The following is a 20,097-nucleotide window of genomic DNA, read 5'->3' as shown; positions in this document are numbered from 1 at the left end:
TGTTATGGATCCAAGGCCTTCCGAGCAGGGAAATGTATATCATGTCACCCTCGATCACATGGAACTTTGTTTCTTGGATAGTCCCGGCCACGTTCACTGGCAAAACAATCTTACCTTTAGTAGTTTTGCTTGCCATGTTGAAACCGTTAAGTACTCGGGCTGCGGGCACAATATGGTCTTGTAGGACAAGTTGTTCTACTACCCTCGATCGAATAATGTTGGTTGAGCTACCTGGATCAACCAAAACATGTTTAACTTGAATATTATTCATAAGGACAAATATTACCAGTGCGTCGTTATGAGGTTGTTCGGTTCCTTCCGCATCCTCATCATTGAAAGACAAGTTTCTTCCGGTAAGTAGTCCCGTGCTCATTTTTCCCTTGTGGTCGTCACCTTGGTGCGTTTAAATATTGGTCCTTAAGGAATGTCGACCCCTCCAACGATCATGTGAATCACGTGTTGTGTCTTTTCTTGCCCATTCTACCTGTTTGATTCTCTATTTTTGAAGTGATTCTTGGCCCAATCACTTAAGAATTCTCGAAGGTAGCCCTTGTTGAACAATCGGGCTGCTTCTTCCCTTAGCTACCTGCAATCTTCTGTTTTATGGCCATGGGTACCATGATACTTGCATATTTGGTTTGGATTTCTCTGGGCCGAATCGATATGCAGAGGTCGAGGCCACCTGGTGTCTTTGATACATTGAAGTTATATTCTGACAATCGAGGTACTTATTTGTTCCCGACATCCCTATCGAGACCACTTTTGCTCATGAGCCCTTGGGAGCTCTGTCCCCGATCATTCCTTCTATCACTCCAAACGAGGTTGTGTTCAGGCCCGTTATTTCTTCGATCTCCATTGTATGGCTGATATCGGTCTCTGTTTGATCGTGGTTCCGGGTCAACGTCCCTTTTAACTCTATCCATGGACCTGTTAGGATAGATCGAACCGATCAGAGCCCCTAGTTGATTATCATCGACCCTGATCTTCGACTTATATCGATTATGTACATTAGCCCAAGTAACAGCTAGATATTTAATCAAATTCTTCTTCAACTACTGTGAAGCTACGGAACTTCGAGTGTTGAGACCTTGAGTAAAAACTTGGACAGTCCAATCATCGCGATCGGTGGCAAATCCATTCGCTCTATTTGGAATCGAGTTACAAATTCCCTGAGCATTTCATTATCTTTCTATCTTGCCTTGAAGAGGTCCGACTTACTGGTGGCGACTTTAATGGCCCCGACGTGTGCCTTTACAAAAGCATATGCAAGCATAACAAATAAAGCAATAGAGTTAGGTGGTAAGTTATGGTACCATATCATAGCACCCTTCGATAGTCTCCCCGAATTTCTTTAACAACACGGATTCAATCTCATCATCTTCCAAGTCATTTCCCTTGATGGCGTATGTATATGAGGTGACGTGTTTGTTTGGATCTTCCATCCCATTATACTTCAGAATCTCGGGCATATGGAACTTCTTTGGGATTGGCTTCGGAGCCTCACTCGGGGGGAAAGGCTTTTGGACAAACTTTTTGGAATCAAGTCATTTCAGTACCGGTGGTGCCCCCGGGATTTGATCGACCCTAGAGTTATAAGTTTCCACTTTCTTATTATTTTCCTTGATCTTCTTTTCCCTTGTTTCGATTTGGTTTGTCAGTTCCTCGAGCATTTTTACAATAGCAGGCTTGGTCTCCGATTCTCCTCCATTCGATCTCTTCGCCACCAATTCAGCTCTATGAACAATTTCTTATGATGGATCAAGCTCGATCCTGCTCGGTGCACGGTTCTGATTTTGGAGTTGCACTATTGTGGCTTGCAGGGTTTGTAACATTTCGAATATCATTAAAAGGCTAATCCCACCTTCTTCACAGCCCTGTGTGTTTTGATCGGCTATTCAAGCATCCCTACAGACGCTATTTTCAAGATCGATGCCCAAATTTCATTAATGGCAATATGGGAGCTGATGTCGATTGGATCCACGGCCGGAGCTCCATTGAGGTTGATTGGAAGTACTCCATTTCCTGGGGCAGCTATGTTATCATTCTCGCCATGGAGACCAAGGCCATCGTTTGTGTGTGTGGGTGTTACTTGAGTGTTTGACATGTTGATCCTGGAATCAAATATACTTCAAAGAACAAGCGTAAAATTATGTGTGTTATGAAAATTGTACCAGGCAATCACTATTATCCTTAGCCCCACGATGGGCGCCAAACTGTTTGCCCTTAAAATTGGATAATAATTACTTATAAGTGATTTTAAGGATATGTGATTTCACTTGGCACAAACTGATAAATGTAATACTTAATGATAGAAATTACAGTAAAATAAAGCAAACAATTGTGATGAGCAATTATGACCCTTGAGCTAATTGCCCTCGAACCAACTGAACAAGCTATTGAAAGTATGAACTGAACAACAGAGCTTGTAAGAGAAAAAAATACGATATATTGCTTTGATATGCGTGAATGTAAGATGATTACAAAATAATTTAGACTCACTTTATATAGTAGAAGAATCCTATTTATGGTACAATTTTAAATACAGAAGTAAATTCCATGATAGGCTAAACATCCGATCTAACTTGATATGTGCCAAGATTTCCACCATGATCCTCGCCTGATAACGGATATCTCGGCTTTCTGTTATCCGTCGTAGCAAGCCTCCTTCGATCTTGCTCGATCTCTTTCTTACTTCGTTCTTGATCACAACTGGCCTCGATCTCGATCGACCATTGATTCACGAGCTTACCAATCCATCTTCGTACCTCGTTCCGGCATAACCGAGGCCGAGCCTTGATCTTCTTTCCCTATTTAGGTCAGTTGTACAAAATTGGGCAAGCCTGATTTTGATCGTATACAAAAAGACTTTATGACAGCAACTTTCTGCATTTTTTTAGGGTAAGTTTAGAAGATAGTTTCTTTTGTTTGATCTCCAGATGCGGGTGCCTTCCTATTAATTGGTCATTATTATGTATCATTGATGGACTATAGAGTCAATGTTGTACCTTTAGGGTGAAGGAGCACTTTCAATGATTAATTTCTCTTCAAAATAAGTTTAGACAAAATTCTTGTTTTTCTTATTCGCAATTTAGCTTGAATAAAATGGCTCAAAATTTAAATGGAATCTTACATAAATATCCCAAATAAGCTCCAACTTACCAACTTCTAGCATAAATCATATACTTACCAAAATAGAGTCAAACACATATAAAAGTTGAAAATTCAAATAAAAAAGGTTATTTCTCTTCAAGAATCACACACAAAGATCTCATTCCATATTTTCAAGTGTGAATAGCACCATTAGATGCAAGACGGAAAGAAAAATTCATAGATGAGGTAACAAATAAGATGATGAAATATAAATATATATATATATATATATACACACACACACACACACACATACAAGATTCCAAAAATCTAAGCAAAAAAAAAAGATTTTTTTCAATGGGTATGGTTGAAATTCATTAAAAATATATAGATGAGTCAATATACAAAATTTGAGAAAGATTGGAGGTGATTTGGACTGATTTGGTATCAAACTTCGTAGTTAAAATCGAGTTCAAAAAATTCTTCTGCGACACATGCATCACGCATGTATCTCACACTCAGGTATACATGTGATACACATTTGATATAAATATGATACATATATGATACACAAATGATACATAAATGATACATGGTGTATCACACATATTATTTTTTTCATGTTCATCTTCTATTTCAAATTTTCAATTCAAACTACCTCAAAACTCCACCAAATTATCCTAATACTGAGATTCAAGCTCATTAAGATGTACCCAATCTATTCTAATAACACTCACTCAAAAGAAAGTAAAATTTTGACTTTTTTTGCTACAAATAACTAATTGGCTAATGTTGGTAATAGTTAACTAATATTAGTAATATTTTATAAATTGATCAATTTTATAATAATCTATTTATAAATGAGTATAGTTGGTAGTTTTCCTAATTTAAATTTGTAACTACTCTTGATGTTCTAACATATTGTATGTACTTCTCCCTTTTATGTTGTTCATAGATAAAATCATGTAAGAAAAATAGCTTGCATTATTAAATATTTTGTTTAAATTTAAATGTCTTATTTTTATAATAGTCCATAAATATAGGCCTAATTATAAGTATGATAATTGGTTTTTGAGCCATACATTTAATGTGGTTAAAATAGTACGGGCTAACCAGTTTTCGGACTGGTCATTCAAAAATAACCAGCGTTTCCAAAATCATTGAAAAATGGCCAATATTTTGTTGCAACAAGGACCGGTACAGGGTAATATACTGGAGATCGGTGCACCTGTGTATTAACTTCCAGCATATTATGCTGAAACTCCAACACGCGGAAAGTTCCAGCATAATATACTAGAGATGGGAGCACCTGTGTATGAACTTTCAGCATATTATACTGGTCCGGTATATTATACTGAAACTCTAGTATATTATGCTGGAGTTCCAGTATACTTATGTTGTAACTCCATTATAATATGTTGGAGTTCCAGTATACTTATGCTGGAACTCCATTATAATATACTGGAGTTCCAGTATACTTATGCTGGAACTCCATTATATTATGCTGGAGTATTTTTCCGATTTTGAACAGTATTTTCGTTCTGTTTTGTCATTACATGAAAAGTGACTAAATTTCGATTACTTTTGAAACTGTGGCTATTTTTAAATGACAACTTGTAAATCTGTCTATTTTTGCATTTCTCCCCTTAATGTGCTTAGTGGTTGTGGTGGTGTCATGGTTGGTGTAGGCTCAACTCAACGAAGCCAGTAAGAGGAGAGCCTATAAGGGTTTCATTAACTGCAGCTAGATTCCTTCTCTAGCCCTTATATAAACACACATTCAGTGATGCCGCCATATTGGAGAAAATGTAATAAAGAAAAAGACTTATAGCCCGTTTTGCCAAGTTGCAAAAATCAGCTTATTTTGAGAAGTGTTTTCCTCAAAAGTACTTTTGGTGAGAAGTAGTTTGTGTTTGGCTAATTAGTTTGAAAAGCACTTCTGAGCAGCAATTAGTGTTTGGCCAAGCTTTAAAAAACTGTTTCTAAGTGTATTTTTCTCAAAAGTGCTTCTCAAAAAAGTGCTTTTGGAGAGAAGCTACTTTTTCTGCTTCTCCAAACTGCTTCTGCTTCTCCTCAAAAGCATTTTTTTTCCTTCCAGAAGCTTGGCCAAACACCTCAAATTGAGGCCAAAAGTGCTTTTGGCCAAAAAAAAAAGAAGAAGCACTTTTGGCCAAAAATAAGCTTGGCCAAATAGGCTATTAGTCCTTCGTAATATTGTATGGCAGGTACACAATTATTCTTGCTATTATAAGTTGTATAGTATCCTAATATCATATATTTGATCTTGGCTTATATTATGTCAATGTTCTTACAAATCATACATAGTACATCCTTACGTTAATCTTCCAATATATCAACCAAGAAAAACGCGAGGGACCTGAGAGCAAAAAGAAAGAAAAAAACATGCATCAAGTAGCAGATGTGTGAAGTCCAATAAGGAAAAATCAAAATACATAAGTTGGCACCTAAATTATACCCAAATCCCCGTTATACATTTTCTGAGGACATGTATCATATTATACACGTAACTTTTCAAAATTATGCTTATTAAACACCATTTTTTTCTTGACCAATTTTGGAGAATAAGTGTAATGTCATGCACCAATAACGTCATGACACATGTTAATTTTATTTTTTTTTAAAAACTAAACACTTAAACTAATTTTTCTGTCTCCCTAAGAAGAAAGTCACCATACTTAAATTCTTCTTTCATTAAAGACATGCTTTCTTCGTCATCTTTGTTCTTTCTTTACTATACTATTTCTCCTTACTCTATAAAACTTTCACCATTTTTTAGTTTATAAGTTTTGTTTGTTTTGTTTGCTGTGGAATCACCATTGTTATCGATGAGTTTGCCATTGTAACAGTGGTCGGAAAATGGAGGTCGCCGTTGTTTGCCTTGTTTTAACCAAACGAGACCGGATTTGAACGAAGAACACCAGCTTGCCGGAAATATCTGATAGCTCCACCCACGCGAAGAAAATCTAAGCTCGTTGACCATGAACTGACAATGGAACTAACGACCAGGCAATGGAGTTCTCGGTTTGTTGCTTGAGGTCGTTACCGGCATTACGAGTTATGGCTAACATCTTCTTAAAGGAGATGCAAGAGGGAGGAAATGAGGAGGCTGCAATTGTCGTCGGATTCCAGGGACGACAGGGGCTCCAATGGGGAAGAATGACCTGGATATCTTTTTCTTTTCATTTAATTATTATATTAACAAAAATAAGGGGACAAATAAGATTTAGACGTGTGTGCTTATATAAGGATTTGGACAGATAATGCATTGGTTTGACGCGCTCATTTTTTTTGTTAAACACGCACGTGCCATGTGACAAAAGTAGTGTGTATTATGCACAATGTTGAAATGTTGCGTGTGTAATATGTTATATGTCCTCAGAAAGTGTGTAACATGAATTTGGTGTATAGTTCAGATGCCAATTTATGTATTTTGCTAAAAAAAAAAACAAGATAATATCATATTCTTTTCTTCCTCCGCTATAGGCAGTGTGAACTAAGGGTGTCCAACGGGTCGGGTTTAACCGTAACCAGACCGGCCCAGACCGGTTAAAGCCGAAACCGGCCCGGACCGGTACAAGGGTGCTGGGTTAAAGAGGTAGGGGGTTTGGTCTGTTCACCTATTTTCAATCGGTCGTACCCGGTCAACAGAAATACTGTAGAACCGGTTAAACCAGCCCAGACCGGTTAACAACTAGTTTCTTTTTTTTTTAAATTGTTGATTGGCTTATTTGGTTACCGTTGGCAACGGTCACCTGCCAAGGAGTCGTTGCCCAACGGCTGATTTGCACAATTAACCCATTTTTGGGCCATTTGTTTTATTTAAAAATTAACACTTTTTGCAATTACAAATTTAACCCTTTGTAAAACTATAAATACACCATCCCCCTCTTCTTAATTTCTTCACTCATCTCTCATTTCTCAATCTCAATTTCTTAATTCAAGTTAAATCATGCCTCGTACTTCTAGAGTGCGCTCATATGTTTGGGAACACTTTGAGGTGGTAGAAGAAAATGAAGAAGTTGAGAAAGTAAAGTGCAAGAATTGTGGTCGAGTCTTAAATCTTCATCCAAAGTGTGGAACAAGCTGTTTAAGGAGGCATATGAAGAGTTGTCTTGAGCGTCCTCCAGAAATTCATATTTAAGTTGATTTGAGACAACTTGTGTTATTTTAAAATTATTAGACGTATTTATGCTTAATGTTTTAGTTTGTTAGATTAATTTGAAGTATTATTATGCATGAAAATTTAGTTTTACTCTTTTTTCATTAATTTACTTGTTAAATGCAAACTTCAATTTGTAATTTTGAAATAAATGTAGCACTTGCAATTTATAAGTGCAATTTTTTCTCATCTTCATTTTATTATTTATATTTTTACTTTATATTAATATAACTTACAATAGTTATACAAAAGACAAAAAAATTAAGAATTACACTACCCCGGCCCGGCCCGGCCCCTTGTACCCGTAATCCTTACGGTTCATTTTTTACCTGGATAAACCCGAATCCGTTAAATTCGGTAAACCCCAATCCGTAACCGGCCCGGATCCCAACCCGTACGGTTACTAATTTTCCTACTCAACCCGGCCCGCCCCACCCATTAGACACCCCTGGTGTGAACACGCCATTTCCTTATAATTTGTTTCCGGACCAAATGGCCCCTTTCTTTTAAAAGATTTCCCACGTTGCCCCAGAGTATGATGCAGCAAATCTTTCCACGCCGTTGACTTTCATCTTCCGAAAAAACTGCCCACAATTGGAAAATTACAGCACCGCCGATGGGTTTAGTCAGTGAACACGAAGATTCTGAATCAACAACAGCTCAACTGATTCCCTCATCCGATCCTAATAATATCCCCAAGGACTCATTCCACATAGCCTATGTAATCTACTTCTTCCTCGGCTCAGGTTACGTTCTCCCATGGAACGTCTTCATCACAGCCGTTGACTACTTCACCTTCCTTTATCCAACGGTATCAGTTGATCGTACTTTCGCCATCGTAAACATGACACTCAGTTTGGTTTGTCTGCTATTTATAGTTGGTTTTGCTAATAAGTCGAGTTGTTTTGTGAGAATTAATGTTGGGATGTTTCTGTATGTGGTGGCTTTGGTCATGGTTCCTTTGATGGATTTTTGGTATGTTAAGGGCAGAGTTGGAATTTATGGTGGGTTCTATGTTACGGTGGGGCTTGTTGGGCTTTCTGGGGCTGCGAATGGGTTGGTTCAAGGTGGAGTAATTGGGTCTGCTGGAGAGTTGCCTGACAGGTACATTCAGGCTACTCTAGCTGGAACCGCTGCTTCAGGTATAATATGTTCTTTTTTATTCGTTTAGATTCTGTATTAACGGTGTAAATATACTTACATAATTATATAAATTATTACGTAAGTAGAGCTTGATAACTATTTAATTGTTAATCGGAAAAATATAATAAATAACTTGCTAGCGTAGCGTAGTTGTTAGTGTACTTATAACTTAAATCATTTTTTTCTTTTTGTTTTATATACTTCTTCCGTTCCAATTTATGTGAACCTGTTTGACTGGGCACGGAGTTTAAGAAAAAATTAAATTTTTTGAAATTTGTGGTCCTAAACAAGTCAAAAAGGGGTCAGAGCATTTGTGTGGTTATAAAAACTTTTCATTAAGGGTAGTTGTAAGTTTAAGCTAAATTGTTACCAAATTTAGAAAAGAGTCATTTTTTTTGGAACAGACCAAAAAAAAAGTAGGTTCACGTAAACCGAAACAGAAGGGTAAATTATTACGTAAGTAGAGCTTGATCACTATTAGTATTATTCATAAGAAGAACAGTCAACACGAAAATATCCAGATATGGAAAGCCAAAGAATAAGAGGTGATTTTCTCGAAATCCGTGACTAGTAACAACTTAATTGGAAATATCAATTGATTCTTTTTCTCGTTGCTAGCTGATTTAAACTTGAGATTCATTATGTTGGGGAAATATAATACTATATTATTTTCACTTTCTCCATTGATTTTTTTTTTATTTGAATGAAAAGTTTGATTGGTTCAAGTAAGAAATGTAGTGGTGACCTTCTCACTTTTATTTGATTGGAATTGTATATGGGGTGAAGGTACAGATTAGGGTTCCACCTCATTGAGTACTGCATTTTCTTACTAATCAGTCAATAGATTTATGTTTGAGGTTATCTAAATTTAGAGCAATACTTAATGTTTGTACTGGACATTTTTATATGCTGCGGTTATATAATTTTGTAAAATGATCTGTAGGAAAAATTGAAAAAGCCTATTTTGCAAATAAAATTGGTTTTCACGAGTGTTCGAATTTTGAAGCAGTCTATATAATTAATGAACAAACTTATTCTTCTTCATAGACGTCAGCCTAGATGTGGCTTTCCATTAGACTTCTGCTTGATACTTCCTCCGTTTCAATTTATGTGAACCTATTTTTTTTTTGTCCGTGCCAAAAAGAATGACTACTCTTGGAAACAAATTTACCTTTATGCAATGATTTATATATCCACACAAAATATATGTGTCTCATTTTATACCACAAGTTTAAAAGTCTTCTCTTTTCTTAAATTCACATAAACTGAAACGGAGACGGAGAGTATTTTTTATTGTTGAACAAGTAATCGTTTTCATGGTTTAACTGGTGGAATTTTTCTCTTTTGGATTGAGTAAAGTGATTTAACTGGTTGAATGTAGCTGGACTAGCTGATATTTTAGTTGATGATGACCCTGGTTCAGTCACTTCGTAATTTCCTTTTTTTTTTTAATTCAAACATTTCCCCTAATAACAATATATAACTGTGTCTGGGCTTTTGTTCTGTATTGCAGGTGTCCTTGTTTCGTTGCTTAGAATTTTAACAAAAGCTGTTTACCCACAAGATGCTGATGGGCTGAGAAAAAGTGCAAACCTTTATTTTATTGTCAGCATTGCTATGATGATCTTGTGCATTATTCTTTATAATGTGGCACATAGGCTTCCAGTTATTAAATACTACACTGATCTTAAAACTCGGACAGTGAACGAGGAGGAAGAGGAGAAGGGTGGTGTAACGAGAGGATTATGGAGATCGACGACCTTGTGGGACATTGTTGGGACGGTAAAATGGTATGGCTTTGGAATCCTAAGCATTTATGTGGTGACTTTGTGCATATTTCCAGGATATATTACAGAGGACGTGCATTCTCAGCTTCTGAAGGATTGGTATCCGATCCTGTTGATTACTGGCTACAATGTTTTTGATCTGGTTGGGAAGTCTCTTACTTCTATATGTCTTGTTGGAAATGCTGAGGTTGCTATTAGTGCCTGCTATTCGAGGTTGTTGTTTTTGCCTCTATTCTATGGTTGTTTGCACGGGCCCAAATTTTTCAGAACAGAGCTTCCAGTTACAATCCTAACCTGTCTTCTCGGGCTAACTAATGGCTACCTTACTAGTGTGTTAATGATGTTGGGTTCAAAAACTGTCCGGCTGCAACATGCAGAGGTAGCTGGGACTGTGCTTGTTTTGTTCTTAATATTTGGTCTCACAATTGGTTCTGTTATATCTTGGCTATGGGCTATATAGTTTGTATGTACACATTATCTTCCCCAGAACTCACTTGTGGATTACACTGGTTTTGTTGTTGAACTCATTGTCAATACCTAACTTCTACTTAGCGGTGTACAAAGAAATTCGATAAACCGCACCATGTCGATAATCCGAGTCAAACTGAAGAAAAAAATTCGATTGTGGTTTGGTTTGATTTGGTTAAGTATTGGAGAAAAAAATCCGGCCATACTTGGATTTGTATGATTTTAACTAAAAAAAATCAAACAGAAATCAAATCAACCCGATAATACATTTATACTACAATTTTAAAAATATTTTATACATAAAAATATTTAGTGTAATGTAATTTATAAATACTTCATAAACTTTTTCACGATTTTATATTTTTCTTTAGTGCTTAGTTATGTAATTAATAGTACTTATTAGCTATACTTATTTTAGTATGACCTATATAGCATTTTTAGATTATGTTAATTTTTATTAGGCTTATTAATTATCAATATTTGCTTTATGCAATTTTATTATCTTTGCTATTGAATATTTTAGTATAATGTTATTACTTATATCATATTATTGTGTTATTTTCTTGAAAATTACAGTATATAGTTGTATCTTACTAGCTTGGACCAAAGAAATATTGGGAAGATAAGTTTAAGAGCCCGTTTGGATTGACTTGTTTTAAGTGATTTAAAACAAAAATAGCTTTTAAGTCATTTTGTAGTGTAGCAAAAATAGCTTGGACCAAGAAACAATCGTTGGTCGCATTAATTTTAAACATTTGCAGGTAACAACTGTTTCTTATTACAATATCCCATGAAAGAATCCATAGTTATTTGATGCCTCCAGATAATTCCTTTGGTTTTATTGTTCAATATACTTTATGATAGCAACGTTCTCCATTTTTTTGGGGGTCAGTTTAGAAGACATTTTCTTTTGTTAATTGGTCATTATTTTGGATCAGTGATGGACTAAAGAGTGATTGTTGTACCTTGAGGAAGGAGGAGCACTTTCAATGATATAACGCGGTTTTATATCGCGCTATACTGTAATGGCCAAAATATCGTTAGGGGTCGTTTGGTAGGATGCATTAGATAAAATAATGCTTGCATTAGCTTTGTCTATTAATAATACCTTGTTTGGTAGACATTTTAAACTTATGCATTAGTTATGCAAGCATTAGTTATACATCCTATTTGGTATTATCCTATGCATAACTAATGCATAGAAAACTATGGTATTAGCAATGCAACGGATTTTAATGCATGCATTAGCTTAGTTAAAGACAAAATTGTCCTTCAAAATTTATGCTTGATTAAAATATGCTAGTTATTATATTAATGCAAGTTTAAAATAATTCAAATAGTGAGAAATAAAATTATATATCTAGTAAATAAATAAATACTTAGCATATTTCCTTTTTTATAAATAAATATTTAGTTCTATATTACAATATAGGTAGACAAATCAAATAATTTTTTTAAACTTTTTCATATAAAAATATTTCTCAACATTTGTTTCTTTTAAAAAGTTTTAGAGTGATGGACTGGTTTTGAGGGTATTTTTGTAAACAAGCAATTCTTTAAGAAATTGTGTAATGCTTTAATACATCAAACCAAACAATGGATAAGAAATATGTCAGCATAACTAATACTAGCATAACTAATGCAAGCATAACTAATACCAGCATTACTAATGCACTCTACCAAACGACCTCTTAAAGTATAGCGCGATATAAAACCGCGTTATATATAGAATGATCACTTTTTTTACACATATTTATATCACACTTGTCCAAAAGATCACAATTGGGTTCCGGACTTGTAAGTTGATTGTGTTATTAATCTGCCAGTTTTTTCCTGCTTTCATCTTTGATTGATGTCGACTTCACTAATGTTGGTACTCCACTAATCATAGTTGAAAACTGTGTCTTTATTTGAGTTTTCTATGCTCAAATTTTTGTGTAACGTAACCTACCTTTCAAGTTCGAGCCATCACTTCCCTTCTTAGATTTGGACACTTCACTTCCACGTAGCCAATTAAGGGTGTAATAGGTCGAGTTGTTTCGCGTTCTTCACTTATCGAACTAAATTAATTGTGTCGGTTTTTAAATTTGTAAATCAAACCAACCCAACAAAAGTCGAGTATTTCAATCTCGTTTTTTCTCAGAATTTTCGATTTTCTCAAATTTTTTGGATTTTTTGGTAAAATCTTTATAGCATAAAATATATAACTTGTACTTCAAATATTTCTTTAGTCCTAATAGGATACAACTATATAAAGTATTATCCAAAAAAACAATATAAAATAAAGTAAGATGTATTATGACATTGTACTAAAATATTCAATAATAAAGATAATAAAATCACATAAAAACAAATATAGCTAAGTATTACTTACATGACTAAACAAAAAAAAAAAGAGTTGGGTATTTTCATTGTCTAAACTAATACTCCCTCCGTTTCAATTTAAGTGAACCTATTTCCTTTTTGGTTCGTGCTAAAAAGAATGACTCATTTCCTTATTTGGAAACAATTTACCTTTATACAATGATTTATAGCCACACAAAATATATGTGCCTCATTTTATACCACAAGTTCAAAAGTCTTCTCTCTTTTCTTAAACTTCGTGCCCAGTCAAATGGGTTCACATATATTGAAATGGAGGGAGTATAAAACTAAGAAAATAGATATCCTTTATTATATATTATCATTCCTAGTATTGAATTGAATTTCTTTTGTTAGCATTAAATATTAATTTGATTTTGCTTTGGGTTTTATTTGAGTTACTAACATTTATGGGGTATATACAATTAAACCTCTATATAACAACCTCATTTTTTCCGATATTTTAGATGCTATAGTGAAATATTGTTATAGAGGACATATATTATAACATATCATAAAAATCAATTCCGAGAAAAACTTGACTTTTGTTGTGAAAGACAATTATATAGGGATGTTGTCATAGAGAGGTTTATGTGTAACTTATTGGTGTTTACCCGCAAAACGATACAATTGAATTTGTAACGTGGTTTATAAACAAGCGAATCGATTTGATCCCAAAATGATAAATAAATTAAATAAAATGCAAGACTTAGCATTGAAATCGAGATAAGACAGCAAATAGCTTGGTTCAGAGAGCAGAGCTTCCGGAGGTAGTAATACAAATATCAATAGATAAGAAATAAAATATTATTGAGCTCTTGAATAATCTATAGCATAAGTTTGTTAGAAAATCATGTCCTTTACAATGGCTATTGAAGTCACTATTTATAGTTGCACCTAGGGAACAAGGTCCTAGGATCAAGTCCCTCTTAAATTTCAATTTCAAATTTTAAATTTAACACTTTAAACTTTAAAGTTTAATTTTATGTCTTAAAATACTTATTTTAATTTTTAAAAGTTTACAAACGCTTAAGTATCAATTACATTGAACAAGAAAATATAATACACTAAAAAAAATAATAAATCCAACCCGGTTCAAACCGGATAAGCCCGAACCCAAACGGGCCCAATATAACCCGAATTATCCAAGCCCTCTACAAGCCCGAAACCCCAGCTCATTAACCAGCCTGCCCCACTAATTGGACGGACTCTTTTTTCCGTAAGCAGCCCGGTACAACCCTTCCGATAAACAACCATAGTTTTGGTCAATTGTGACATAGATGAAAGAAAAAAATGTAAAACAAAAAAGTGTTTAGTTGAGCAGACTTTCCCTTCAGTTTATAAATAACTATGACGATTTTGAACCTCAAAGCAAACAAGACAATAAAGTAAACTACCCAAAAAATAAAAATAGAATGTTCATGGTTTACTTTTATTTTAAAAAAAAAATCCTGGTTTACCTAACTATTTGTACGGAGGATTGCGATTTGCAACAGTTTATTCATTAAACCAGTTATAATAAGCATGTAATTGAATGATGTGTAAAAGTCACTCAACAAGTCCGTGGATCGCACAGTGGTAAAGTATACAGTCTTCATTTTGCTTTTGTCATTTTTCAGTTTCCTTTTCAAGACGTTGCTATCTACACTCCAATATTCAAACCAGAAATCCAAATGAATATAAATGTACATGCTACCCGCTGAAAAGTCAATAAGTTTTAGCGCAAATCATCATCTTTTTTCTGGTCTAGGTGAGTCCACTCTTTCTTCTAAGATGTTTATTTTCTTCGCTTATACCATGTTCCATTAATTTATAATTTCTTGTTTGTTCTTAGACTAAGCACAAAAATCAGTTAAATTTGCACCGCATCATTTTCATGAACGTGTTACACCTTTTCCAATTCTATGTTGATAGTTTCCAACACAATTTTTTTAAAAATCTCACATGCCATTTTTTTTCAGTTTCTTGTGTTTAATTAACGTTTGTTTCCCTGTTTTTCATTTCAGGGATATTCAGTTCCTAGTAAAATCTCTCCAGCAACTCAAATTATACTTCTGCTTTTACCTGCTAATGTTCTGACTATTAGAAACATTTTGAACATACGAAAAACTTAAGGACTTCACTAAGTCTCAGAACAATAGCTATGGCATCAACTGAGAAAGTGATTCTTGGTTCAATAGCCTTTGCTATTTTTTGGGTATTAGCAGTTTTTCCTGCTGTTCCATTTATGCCAATTGGAAGGACAGCAGGTTCACTCCTCGGTGCTATGCTTATGGTCATATTTCGCGTCTTGACACCAGATGAAGCATATGATGCTATTGATCTTCCAATTTTAGGCCTTTTATTTGGAACAATGGTTGTGAGCATCTATTTAGAAAGAGCAGACATGTTTAAATACTTGGGAAAATTATTGGCTTGGAAAAGTATGGGAGCTAAAGATTTACTTTGCAGAATCTGTTTGATTTCTGCAATTTCCAGTGCATTTTTCACTAATGATACTTCTTGTGTTGTGTTAACTGAATTTGTACTGAAAATTGCTAGGCAACAAAATCTCCCACCTCATCCGTTCCTTTTAGCTCTTGCTTCGAGTGCAAATATTGGATCTTCAGCAACTCCTATTGGGAACCCTCAGAACTTAGTTATAGCAGTACAGAGCAAAATAACATTTGGGAAGTTTTTATTTGGTATACTTCCTGCAATGCTAGTTGGAGTTGTTGTTAATGCTGTATTGTTGCTTTGCATGAATTGGAATTTGTTGTCTGTTCAGAAGGATGTCGAAAATGGTGGTATAGAATTAGTTGAAGAAGAAGTAGTAGTCTCTCATTGCTTTTCGCCAGCAACTATGTCACATGTTAATTCATTAGATTCTCTGGAACAGTTTTCGGTTGATCCAATGAGTTCCAATGGTCTAATAAATCATGATGAAACACTTGACAATCGCGCGAAAGATTCAAATGAAGTACCAAATGATGGATCACTTCAAATGAGGGACAAGAATGTTTGTTTGAAGACTGTCGATGGATGTGAAGATCAAAACTTCACAAAGGAGAATTTGGCTGCGATAAGGAAAAGATTGTTATGGAAAATATGTGTTTATTTGGTTACAATTGGAATGTTAATATCGTTGTTGATGGGTTTGAATATGTCATGGACTGCTATTACAGCAGCACTTGCGCTTGTGGTTCTTGATTTCAAAGATGCCAGACCATGCTTAGAAAAGGTAAAATGGGGGTTCACATGAGTTTTCATTCCTTCATGTTGTCACAGCAAGTTCAATAATCACACTTTTCACTTATGGATTTAACTTATATATAATGATAATGTAAAGAATTTTTACACAACCACTTCATTTTAAAATGTTTTAACCGTTGATATTCCTTTTTCCTAGGTTTCTAGACCAACTTATCTTTTAAGTGACCTGATAGTATACATAAACTAAACTCTTGACCTACTTATATAGAAACTAAACTTGTTCACTCTGTTCTTTCAACTATACAGGTGTCCTATTCTCTGTTGATATTCTTCTGTGGTATGTTTATCACAGTTGAGGGTTTTAACAGAACAGGGATTCCAAGTGCTTTCTGGGAATTAATGGAACCATATGCCAAGATAGATCATGCTGCTGGTATTGCAGTTCTTGCTGTTGTAATACTAGTCCTCTCAAATCTGGCTTCAAATGTGCCTACTGGTTTGTATATCTTTTCCTTTTTTGTCACTCTTACTCTCATTTCATCTACTATCTGCTAGATAAGATACAAATATTAGCCGATTGGTATCTCAATGTACTAATTTGTTTAGTCAAGATCCATGGCACTACATTAACCAATTAACACCCTTTTTAAAAGTCACCATCCATAGTTCTTGCTTGCCCGGACATAACAAATTGAAATGATACCATATGGCCCAAATTCAAGAACTATTTAATTGGTTTATACGAAAGGACAATAGAAATGTGTTTGCATGTAATTCAACAAAGGAAAACTTCAGCAACCTCACTGCTGTAAAAGGAGATTTATTAGAAATTTTCTGCTGCTTCCTCGAATAGTTATCCAATAGCTTACTGCCTGGAACCTTGAATATTTCTCCACATAACCTCAAATATCATACTCTATTAAAATTCAGTGGTCGGCCCATATTGATCTTCCTTGCAGGTTGGGCTACATTTGAAAGGGTTAAATTAGGCCGAAGCATATTAGGTCATAACCTACCCAATATTTGCTTGGATCAAAATGAGTGGGTCAATTTGTGCTGAACAAATAGATAACTATTTTTAGGGATGTCATTTAGAGATTAACCAATACTTATTTTGTCGTAAAATTTTAAATTAAAATCTTAACTTCAGGAGATTTAAGATACTTTTGTCCAGAAAAAATTCAACTGAAAAACTGAAATTCATGATGCACTAGCTAATTCCCAAATAGCAATTCTTTAGAGTGGCTACCTGGTGTCATTTCTACCTTAATAGGAGTATTAATTTTCATTTGTTTGATTACCAAATCAACTAATAGAAGCCTTTTTTTAATTTACCATGACTACATCAGACAAGACCCAAAAGACATAAATTTTCATCTTTCGACAAGTTCTTTTTACGGGTCAATTGGAGCTACATATGTAGCCCAAACTTGCTTAAGCTTTTAGACAAGTTAACTTGGGATATAAGCAAAATGACCCACCAATAGATATATATGTCCGTAAAAATTGCACGATGACCCACCAATAGATATATATGCCCGTAAAAATTGCACGGGGCGTCCTATTTGGTCGCCCCCATTTAATCTATATCGATTTTTTTAAAAAAGTTTTAACTTGTATCCACTTTTTAAACAATTTCAGCCCCCTTTCTCTTCCTCATTTTCCTCCTTCGTTTTCTTCTTCTTCATCATCATCATCATCATCATCATCATCTTCTTCTTCTTCTTCTTCTTCTTCTTCTTCTTCTTCTTCTTGTTCTTCTTCTTCTTCTTCTTCTTCTTCTTCTTCTTCTTCTTCTTCTTCTTCTTCTTCTTCTTCTTCTTTCTTCTACTGCTATTGGTGCTGCTATGAAGTTTCAGTTCATGGAATTATTGCCATAAATATATTGATCAGATTATTTAAAAATAAATTATAAATAATTACGTAAGTTAGTAGACAATAATTTGTGAATATTTCCACGTACGTAAGTTAGTAGACAATGATAATTCTGTTCTTTTCACGTTTATTGTTTCCAAAATTTATGATTTAGATACTGTTGGCAATCTGATTATTTATCTAGTATGTTAGAAAGCTTTTTCAAAAACTTCAGCTTATATAGTGCTGAAGTTTTTACAAATGAACTAAATAATTTCAACATCTTCTGTTGAAGTTTTTGAAAAAGCTTTATGACAAAATTAATGAATCCAGGACAAAAAAACTTCAGCTTTTAGTGCTGAAATTTTTACAAATGAACTAAATAACTTCAACATCTTCTACTGAAGTTTTTGAAAAAGCTTATCCAGGACAAAAAAACTTCAACTTATTTAGTGCTGAAGTTTTTATAAATGAACTAAATAACTTCAGCATCTTCTGTTGAAGTTTTTGAAAAAGCTTAATGACAAAACTAATGAATCCAAAACAATTTTTTTTAGCTTATTTAGTGCAATTACAAATAAAAACTTCAGTAAATAGAGAACAAAACTTCAGCTACTATGCTTAAGTTCAGCAAGTACAAACAAAAACTTCAGCAAATAGAGAACAAAACTTCAGCTACTATGCTTAAGCTCAGCAATTACAAACAAAAACTTCAGCACACTTGATTCAGCACACTTGCTACTTTAGGCCCGTCTACTAGAATGCTGAAGTTTTGCGTGATTGCCTTAGCTACTTCAGCCTCGTATGCTGAAGTTACGCGAAAAAGTGGGTACGTTTGCAATTTTTTTCGCAAAGCGGGCACAAGTTAAAACGTGACCCAAAAAGCAGGTATAGATGCAAATCCCCCTAAATGTCTAACCAGCTGATACTGGGCTAAATTTGATACCCCTTGCTTCTAATTAGACTACTTTAGTTACCATGATATTCCCAGTCCCGTGTGTGCATATATATCACCTTATATTTCATGAGTTTCTTGATTGATTTAATTAAAATAATTTGTCAATTTGGTCTTATAGTTCTATTGCTTGGAGGGCGAGTAGCAGCATCAACAACAACAATATCTCCTGCAAGTGAGAAGAAAGCATGGCTCATCTTAGCCTGGGTAAGCACTGTGGCAGGGAACCTTTCACTATTAGGCTCTGCAGCCAACTTGATAGTATGTGAACAAGCTCGTCGCGCTCAACCCTTTGGCTACAATCTCTCTTTCTGGAGTCATCTCAAATTTGGAGTTCCTTCTACTCTAATTGTTACAGCTATTGGTTTGACACTTATCAGAGGATGAAATCTACATTTTAGTATATGCTTGTGACTTGGTGATAATAAAATTAAAGAAGACTATTATGTATCAAATGTATAGTTTTTCTTCAGTTATTCAACAAGATATTAGTGGGAAAAAAAGTCATAGTTATATAATTTTTGTGTGAGAAAATAAAGTTCTATGGCTTTGGTGAAAAAACAATTCCAGCATAACTAATTCAAGCATAACTTATACCAGTATAACTTATCCCGGCATAAGTCGTATTCAAACCAAACGATCCCTATGTATATAGATAAAATATTAGGTTTAGAGGATATAAATATTGAACACCCTTTGTTGGGAAATTTTTTTAACTTCTTTCAAGTTTGAACATCCTTGCAGAAATTTATAGCTTCGTCCTGCGCTGGCCTTGTTCTTCCTTCAACAGAAGTTTAATTATTCACCCGAATCGGCTGAGCTTAATGTAAAAGACTTGTCTCTGCTATCTGCTTCAATATGCCTGATCATATCAAATATATATATATATGAACATTTTCTTTTATTCATTTTACTTATTTATCTGAGGATGGATCTCTGTTAACATGCAAAGAATCGATCAAAACCAACAAAGTTTATCATTGTTTCAAGGCGGAAGAAGGTCAGTTGGGAGAGAGTATCTGGAAGCTTCTTTCATTATTGAGGAAGAATGTACAAAAACTAACTGA

At 34.5% G+C, this 20,097-nt stretch overlaps 2 protein-coding genes across 3 annotated transcripts; both read left to right on the top strand.

Annotated features, from left to right (window-relative positions):
* The first annotated feature begins 7,531 nt into the window (after window positions 1-7,531).
* Window positions 7,532-10,728, top strand: LOC107772605 (equilibrative nucleotide transporter 1). The gene is made up of 2 exons (XM_016592103.2): window positions 7,532-8,412; window positions 9,927-10,728. The coding sequence occupies exons 1-2, from the start codon at window positions 7,887-7,889 to the stop codon at window positions 10,658-10,660; spliced, it is 1,260 nt and encodes a 419-aa protein (XP_016447589.1). The 5' UTR covers window positions 7,532-7,886; the 3' UTR covers window positions 10,661-10,728.
* A 3,909-nt stretch (window positions 10,729-14,637) lies between these two features.
* Window positions 14,638-19,485, top strand: LOC107772594 (silicon efflux transporter LSI2-like). Of its 2 annotated transcripts, XM_016592093.2 has the most exons (4): window positions 14,638-14,779; window positions 15,036-16,249; window positions 16,528-16,717; window positions 19,152-19,485. In XM_016592093.2, the coding sequence occupies exons 2-4, from the start codon at window positions 15,173-15,175 to the stop codon at window positions 19,415-19,417; spliced, it is 1,533 nt and encodes a 510-aa protein (XP_016447579.1). In that variant the 5' UTR covers window positions 14,638-14,779; window positions 15,036-15,172; the 3' UTR covers window positions 19,418-19,485. The 2 variants fall into 2 exon arrangements, with proteins under 2 accessions (XP_016447579.1, XP_075111495.1); XM_075255394.1 differs by lacking the exon at window positions 14,638-14,779 and having other exon boundaries at window positions 14,806-16,249.
* The last annotated feature ends 612 nt before the right edge of the window (window positions 19,486-20,097 follow it).

This window comes from Nicotiana tabacum, chromosome 6 (genome assembly GCF_000715075.1).
Source record: "Nicotiana tabacum cultivar K326 chromosome 6, ASM71507v2, whole genome shotgun sequence".
Classification (NCBI taxonomy): domain Eukaryota; kingdom Viridiplantae; phylum Streptophyta; class Magnoliopsida; order Solanales; family Solanaceae; genus Nicotiana; species Nicotiana tabacum.
This window is presented reverse-complemented; position numbering and strand designations above follow the sequence as displayed.